The sequence below is a fragment of the Psammomys obesus genome, unplaced genomic scaffold, assembly GCF_907164565.1.
Source record: "Psammomys obesus unplaced genomic scaffold, mPsaObe1.curated_primary_1811, whole genome shotgun sequence".
Taxonomy (NCBI): Eukaryota; Metazoa; Chordata; class Mammalia; order Rodentia; family Muridae; genus Psammomys; species Psammomys obesus.
The window spans coordinates 14,662,645-14,671,205 of NW_026596064.1; the positions used below are offsets into that span (position 1 = coordinate 14,662,645).

Here is an 8,561-nt window from a genome sequence, read left to right on the forward strand (position 1 = left end):
AAAGAAAGAAAGAAAGAAAGAAAGAAAGAAAGAAAGAAAGAAAGAAAAACCTCATTCCCATACAAATCAAAAATTAAGCATATATTTCAAAAGTTTTATTTAACTCAATAAAAGATGAATTGAAATAGAAAACCTAGGTCAAAAGAGGATATAAGGAGGGAAGCTCAAAAAAATATTTTTTTTAATTTTTTTTTTTTTTTTTTTAAAGAGGCTGCTGGAAAGTAACATACTTAGGACCAAATTAGCTAACAGGAACAACTGGGTTTCTCTTCCCGTTCACATACAGATAGATCATTTGCAGCCTCCTCAAAGCCAAACATGAGCCCTGAAGAGTAAACAAAAGCTCTCTCCCCATCGCAGCTGGCCTTCCGGGTGGGCATCTTCTACAGTGCTATGCTATGACATAAAAAGTTCACAAACTGGGGGCTGGAAAGGTGGCTCAATGGCTAAGAGCCTTGCTGTTCTTCCAGAGGACCAGGGTTCAATTCCCAGCACCCATGTAGTAAGTAGCTCACACTTGTCTGTATCTAGAGGTCAGGGGAACCAATGCCCTCGTCCGGTTTTGCACATGGTGCTCAGACAGATGCAGGCAAAACACCCACACACGGGACAATCAGTGAAAATAAACAAATCTAAAATAAATAAATAAAGTGTATAAATCATCTTTTACTTTCCAAATCTTGGATAACTTTCCCATGCACCTGTATCTATGAATCCAACCCTATTTGTGGCCCAGAGGATGGAACCCAGGGCTTTATGTGTTCTACCTCTGCATGAACCCTCTGCCACGGAGCTTTCTGGAGCAATGACTATGTGGCGCAGGCTGGCCTGGAACTCATATCCCCCTTGCCTCCACTTCTCACCTGTTGTTATTTATACAGCGAGTGCAGCACACCGGGCGGGAGGGGCTACGAATCTGGGTGGAGGAGAGATCCATCCTTATGCTTGTTGCCATCGGGGTACCTTGTGAATGCGTTAATGCTCTCTGCAGTTTGTAAACGGAGTGGGTGGCACACGACAGTAGCGACCACAGGCGCTCACCCTTCCAACAGAAACTAGCTTTTGTTGCTCTTGGTGCAGATACCCTCAACGTGCCGACTGTGGGCACTGCTGCCTTAAGCAACAGAAATTCTCAAACCTGCCATCCAGCTCTTATACGACTCTCCAAGCCGGCAAATCTATTTTCAATGGGTTAGTGCCATCTTCCTCAAGAGGTGTTGTGGTTCTAACTGCTTTCCTTTGTGAAGGTTCCGAGACCTTTGAACACACTATTCTGAGACGAAGCCCTTGGGTTCTCGGAAAAGCCTTTCTTCAGCTCCCTGCATCGGGCGAGGGATCGTCACACCGTCTCTCACCGCTATGCTTTCTTTCTCTGCCGGCAGTTCACATCTGAGTGAGATCAATAATATTTGACTCTGGAGGAAGGGTGGCGCTGGCCTTATCATCACAGCCCAAATATCTCAGCACTGGACCCAGCTGCATAATGGTTTCCAAGAAAATAAACATTGCAGGGGGCTGGGGGGGAGCATCTATTGAATGGCCAAACTCCTGTCACACCCTTAGGATGCTGGCACTGACCCATTTCCGCACTGGCCCATTTCCTCAATGGGCACATAGAATATTCCTCCTGGGATGCAGTAAGACGAGGCCCCTTAATGAAAGGACCCTGTGCCTACCTGGCCTTGGCCTAACCATGGAGCTTCCCAGCCTAGCATTACCTCTGGCCTAGGTCACCTGTACATTTGAACCCAGCTCTCAGCCTGGACCTTGTAGGCACTTGCCAACGAGGTCTAAAAAGATCTGCTGACAGACAAGACGCCAAAGGGCTGGAGGAATGACGACATTCTTTAGAGGAGATGGAACTCTACCCCTGCTCCAGAAAGCTGTAATGAGCTGAAAACTGCGCATACAACTGGGGCCTCAGTGTGACTTTGAGGAATAAAAAGACGTAAAAAGGCTATTCTAACCTCATGCCATGTGAGTGTCATTAGCCCCCCAGTGCATGACTGCAAAGCTAATAGCTGATAAGAAGTGCTAGAAGACTGGCATGTGGCGCAGGGTAGCCAAAGGGAATGCAAACTGGAGCTTCTTGGAGAGGAGGAAGCCAGCTGGTACCTAGCCAGTTGTGACCCCCTCCCCCAGCCCCCGCTACAGCAATCAAGAAGCTACAGGGCAAGTGGCACTGCCACACCAGAAAAACAAGGCCAACTCTGCTGCTTAAACATTCAGGGCAGCCACTGTGCCTTCACCTTCGGAGCCACATGCCCTCCGCCCTTGAGAAACGCATCCCTCCCCACCTCAGTCCACAGACTCATCCCCCTCTGGGGTCACAGGACCGAACACCACACTGAAGTGGGACAACTGGGTCAACCCTGAGTCCCTCTACAAACGTAAGGTTTCTCACAGTTCCAGTCGCTAGAACAAACAGCCAGAGACATAGGAGCATGCTGCAAGACACGACCAGCAGAAGGGACAGACAGCCCACCACAGGGTGTGGGTAAAACACTGGTACCTCTTCTGTCCCCGCCTGGGTCCAAATTAGAGCAGGTGGGTGGTCAGGGCAGTTTACTGGGTGTGATAGAGCATGCGCTCTTTTTACAGCTGTTTCTAACCCGGAGCACTTAGTTTCAAAACCAACCACACAGAAGGACCCCACAGAACCAAACCACAAAGCTGGGGTGAAACCCTCCAGGGAATAATGTGGTCTGGTTGGTGTGTCTCTAAACCCCCTCCCCCGACCCGGCCAAAGAGGATCGACTTTCAGAAGGAAAGGGGAGAAACAGGGACTTAACTCCTTAGCCTCTTTGTATGCAGCAACCAGTTCCCAGGGGAAGGCAGGCAAGTGTCAGCTCCAAGAGGCCCTGAAGGAGAACCCCAGCAGCACACGCCCCACCTGGCACCCCTATCACATGGTCTGCCAGCCTGGACCATCGATGCATGTGACCAATGTCCTACGCCCAGTATTCAACAGCTTGCAGTGATGCGGAGCACTGTGTTGCGTGCTTCTTGCATCGTTTCAAATCCTTTCCAGCCGGCAAAATGGATATTATTACTGTGGCTTACGAATAAGTGACTCGGGGGCCCAAGGCCCTGCATCTACGGAGCATCAGTTGGCTGAAAGCCCGCTTCCTTTCCAACATATCCTACTTGACTCTAACAGACAACAGGAGTGTGAGAGGAAAAGTGTTCTAAGCAAAGCGACTTAGCCGCTCACCTCAGTCCATACTATTCCATGTCCCATGGTGTTATCAAAAGGACCACTTTCGCCTGTCTCTCCAGGGCCTACAGACTCCAGTCCCAGGGTTTGGCAGACATTTGAGGCTCCTGACCGTCCACTTTTCCGGCCTTCTTCCCCACCACTCGGATCTTTCACTGTCTTGCTTCCATCTGTCTTGGAGGCTTCCTTCCCTGTCTGCAGACTCACTCTTTCCACCAAACGCTACCCTGCCACCCATATACCAGAGCCTGGGCTAACTGCCCACCACACAGCAGACAGAGAAGCCTGGAGTCCACCCTTCTTGTGAGAGCAACTCTTTCCTGAGGCCTTCTCTAGTCACTTAGCACCCACCACCTGCCCCTGGCCTGAACCCCCAGCCATCAGCACTCGACATCCACAAGGCACTCAGCCACAGCTCCACCTATGTACCCCACACATTTTAAGGCTTCCTTGGTAATGTGTTTACTTCTGTGGGAAAAGTGCACTCTAGGCCCCAAGCAGCATTATCAATGGCAATTAGGTCCCCAGGCCAGCCCACAAAGGCCTATTAAATACATAATGGTGCTAGAGGAAAAGAAAACCTGCCTGAGAATATTTTAAAAGCTCTGCAGGAGGGGCCACTGGGGGAACATGCCTTCCCAGCCTGCACCCACAGTCCCCTGGGCTCTGAGGTTCCAGCCACCACGGGGGCGAAGGCACCGGAAGCAAGCAGGGGATGGCGAATGGGAGAGACCCAATTTATAATTCAGCGGGTCTGGCTCTGTTCTTTGGTTCTGCTGAGGGATAAGGGTGTGGGGTGTTGGTCTAGCATGTGACAGGCTCAAGGTTCAATCCCCAGCACTGCAAAATAAGGAGGGCCAAGTAAGACGACTTCTCAGATGTCACAAGCTCACGGTCCATCTTTTAAAAATATTATTTGCAGATATATGCATTGTCTAATTTTAAACAAATTTTATAAAGAATGGACTTTTTGATATGAAATCACAATATACTACCATAAAAAAAACAAAGCACTAAACACTGTATCCAAAATATAGACATAAAAAAATGCATGTGTCCCAGGGGAGTGAACCCAGGGCCTCCCACATTGTAACTAAGTACTCTACCACTGAGCCAAAGCCAAAGCCAAAAAGCCCTAGGCAAGTTTTTCTTCTTTATTTATTTTTCTAAACATGGTCTCTCTGTGTAGCCCTGGATGTTCTGGAACTCACCCTGTAGACCAGGCTGACCTCAAACTCAGGGATCCACCTGCCTCTGCCTCCCAAGTGCTAGGATTAAAGGCATGTGCCACCATGCCTAGCACACAGATGGCTTTTCTTAAGTCCACGAGGGTGTGTGCCCGGCTGCTGGACAAGTTTTTAAACTGAGAATATTTGGGTACATTAAAAAAAAAAAAAATCCACTCGCTGTTGTTATTTTTTCGATTTGTCTGTACAGTCCTGAAAGTTCTGCCACAGTCTCACAGACTCCTTGGCTAGACATTTGAGAACTTGGAGACAGCTGCTGACTGGTCCTGACAGGACAGTTCTCCATCCTGTGACCGCCCAGACACTGTATAACAAAGCATGCACGGTCCTCATGGAAAGTCAAGCTGGGCAGGAAGTGTCAAGTAGACAGCAGGAAAGCAGGCTCTCAGATTGAGGGTCCCTGATCTCTTTAGTCTGGGAGCTCTTGGGGCTAACTTGTCCCAGGTAGCACCAGGGATTTTTCTAAAAGACTAAAAAGGGCTCCCAAGAAAGCCTTTCATTTTTTTTTTTTTAATCTTTCGGATTATACACTTATATAGAACACTTAGAAAATATTTTTAAAAAGCAGGGAAGTAAAAACACAAACCACCCACTGCTCCACTTTCTAGAACGATCGGTACCTCAGTGTTCTGCTAGTTTTTCATAATCTGCCCTGAAGTTTGTTCTGAAGCTTGGTTTTTACATCTGAGCATGTCCCCTCTCTAAATGGACTTCACCCGTATCTTAGCATATCTGAACAAGAAGTATTAACTGTACTGAGTGTATTCTGAATGTTGGACCTACTACTTGGTGTACCCTAAAATTCACTTTGAAATCCTAACAACATACACACTGTTGTGGATATAAAGAGATGGGGCCTTCGGAAGTTTATCAGGGCTTAAATGTAAAAACCTGCACGAATAGGATTGGTGCTTTTAAAATGGACCCAGAAAGCTCCAGGTCCCTCTGTGTCACACAGGGATACAAGAAATCAGCAGTCAGTGGCCTGGAAGAGGATCTGTTTTGCCCTAGCACCCTGACATCAGTCACCCAGCACCTGAAACAGCAAGAAACAAATTTGTCATTACAAGGGCCCCATCTATGGTGTATCTGTTAGAGATGCCCAAACTAACAGGGAAACATTTATTTTCCAAAGTCTGAAGGAGGCCAGAAGGCACTACAATATGCCACTATTATTAAATTACCTCCATATTTTTCCTTTTGTAAAGTGATGTGGTATGTGTAAACCCTTTCCCATCAGTTTACCTTATCTGAGGAGCGGCCACTCCGGAGTGAAACTGCAGATGGAACAGAACATACTGACTTTCCCTCTCATACCTACATACCTGTGATCAAGTTCAATTTATAACTAGGCAAAGATCTAAAATAAGTAACATCAACGAAGTGCAGCAAGTTGTTACTATGTTGTGATAAAAGTGAATGTGGCCTCTCAAAATATCACTTTTTTGCACATTGCTCACTTTTTTAAAAGACATGGTGGCTGGCCTGGAATTCTGAGGATGGCCTTGACTTCCTGATCCCAACTGCCTGGCTTTACACCACACCCAGTTCATGTGGTGCTGGGATCAAACCCAGGGCTTCCTGTATGCAGAAGTTCTGCCCTGTGTCTTCAGACCTCACCTCTCTTCTTACTGACCACAGATAACTTAATACTGGGCAGGAGATAGTCAATTTTTTTCTTTTATTTTTATACAGTATTAAGGATTGAATCTAACACGCGCTAGGCAAGCACTCTGTCCCTGAACTATAGGACTCTCCCTCCCCCTTCCCCCCCATCTCCTCGTTTGAGACAGGGCCTGCCCAGGCTGCCCTTAAACTTATTCTGTAGCCCAAACATGATCCTCCTGCCTCAACCTCCTCCTGTCCTATCAGACCCAGTTACGTTCCTCTTCATAACCCCTGGGCCACACCCAGTGGCCTTCAGTCAATAGAGTGAACAAAGAACCCCAAGTGCTCCCAGGGATATAGGAAGCCTTTATCAGAAACACATAGCTTGTGATTTTACAGAGGCCCAGCCAGCAGTCACTTATCACGGGACTTCTCATCCCTCCACCATGCACCTGCCCGGCCTAGAGACCTAAAATGCTTGTTTCGGACTCCAGAGCTTTGGGCAACCCTCGAGGCTCTTCCTCACTGAGTGTGGGGAAGGCCCCTGCAGACCTCTGAAGAACCTACTACACATTTATTCCAGGTCTCTTTTCCGCCCACCTCAGGAAGGACACAGAGACTCTCCCTGGCGGACTCTGTCTCTCGGATAATGTATGGCTCCCCCGTGGCGCGCTACCAGCAGTTATGGTATAAGCTCTTGTCCTCCCATCATTATTTGCTCACAGGATTCACTGTTGCTCGGCCCAAGGCAACACCTGACAGCAGGCACAAAGCGTAGTTTGATCTCCACCCAGAAATCCAACCCGGTGGCAAACACTGTGGTTGATAAATGTTTACAGAGTAAAAGTTCAGGCTCCTAAGCCCTTGTTTTCACTGGAGGGAGGGAGAAAGGAAGAAAGCAGAACCCTCCTCCCCCAGAGTTCAAAGGCTGACATCCTGATGGCAGTCAAACCTACTAGCTCCAGGAAACTGAGGGCACTGGTTCAACACCACCACCGCCTTACAGGGTACCAACAAATATCCATGTAGCCTACATCTCTCCTAAAGGGAGGACACAGCGCAGGGTACTTCCTTACTTCCACACACACAGAAAACTCGAGGTCACTCCTTAAGAGGTGACCCCAAAGGACAGGCGCTGCCAAGTTCAAGTGTTTAAACCCACTCACCCCTCTTTCCCCACCCCTCCCACTTCTGCCCGGCATCCTTGCCACACCCAAAGGGGAAACCGTGGAGTGGCAGGGGCAGCAAGTCCGACGGACTTGTTGGTAGTGGCGGTGGGGCGTAAGGAGAAGGACCCAGCACGAGGATGACAAGTTCTGGGAGAGGTGTGGAAGGCCACAGCACCCTGTCGTACACCCACAACCGCACCTCAGCCCCGGGGGTTACACCCATCCCCACTTCTCCCGCGGACGCCCGGGGAAAGTCCTCCCATCCCCACGCAGCCTGCAGCCCGGTGCACCCCTCCTCCACTCCTGTGTCACCCCAGCAGCGTTTTTGCAGCCTGTGGACTGCCGACCTGTCTGACAAGCTCGTTAGCGGGGTCTCTTTACGGTCCCCCATCTCGTGGAAGGAAACGCAGACTCGTCTAAAAAGATCCCCGGCGCCCACACTACCCCGAAAGTGGCCGGGGCTGGAGGCGGCATCCCATGGCTGTGGGAGCAAGAACTCCTGGAGGTGACGACCCCACCCAGCCCGCTGCGCGCCCTTTCTCCCGGCGTCCAAGCCGCGAGCAAGGGTGCCCGCTGCGCAAGTGGAAGGCAACCTCCACCCCACACTCACACAGGTGCAGGCGCCGCCCCGGGATCCCTGCTTAGGCTGAGGGCACCCCAGACCTGCGCCCGGGCGAAGTTGTGCGGGAGCGTGAACCCGGAGCAGGGATCACCCGGCCCAGCCCCGGCGGGGAGCGGAGGACCCGGACCCCGCTGCTACCCGGCGCGCACGCCCCCGACCGCACCGGACCGCGCGCAACCGCGGCCGTGCGGGACCCACGTGTCGCCGGCCAGCAGCCTCACCCCGATCGCCAGTAGCAGCCCCCACGCCCGCGCCATCCCCGCCGCCTCCTGCTGTCTGCTCCGGGCTCCCGCGCACGCCCGCCAGCTCCACCTCGGCCAACAGCTACAGCCACTTCACAGCCGCTCCCCGCCTCCGAGTTCCCGGTGCCACGTCTGCCAAAGCATGCGCACCAGGCTGGGAGAGGCGGCTCAGAGAGGTGCCTGCCGGGAGTTGTAGTTCACGAGCGGCGGAGCCGGACGCCTCTGCGCTGGACTTTGCCTGGGGACACAGGGCAGCAGCTGCCGGGATGGGGGTGGGGTGGGGATGGGGGGTGGGAGGTGTCTGGGGAGTCGGGGTGGGATGGTTCACTAGGGGGCCCTGCTCTGTGCCGGCAGCTTCAGAACCAAACTCACTCTGCCCCTAGACGTTAGTTTCCCCACCCTGAGGATTAGGAGGCAAGCCAGAGAATTCCAGTCAGTTGACGGTAGATACTAATT

At 51.1% G+C, this 8,561-nt stretch overlaps 1 protein-coding gene across 1 annotated transcript in view; it reads right to left on the reverse strand.

The window, feature by feature from the left end:
* The window catches only part of Pdia5 (protein disulfide isomerase family A member 5), an 88,451-nt gene extending 80,246 nt beyond the window's left edge, over nucleotides 1-8,205 (reverse strand). Inside the window, exon 1 of the mRNA XM_055624922.1 lies at nucleotides 8,085-8,205. Within this exon, the coding sequence (XP_055480897.1) occupies nucleotides 8,085-8,120 (36 nt within the window). The 5' untranslated portion in view covers nucleotides 8,121-8,205. The remainder of the gene's footprint in view (nucleotides 1-8,084) is intronic.
* Between the last annotated feature and the right edge of the window lie 356 nt (nucleotides 8,206-8,561).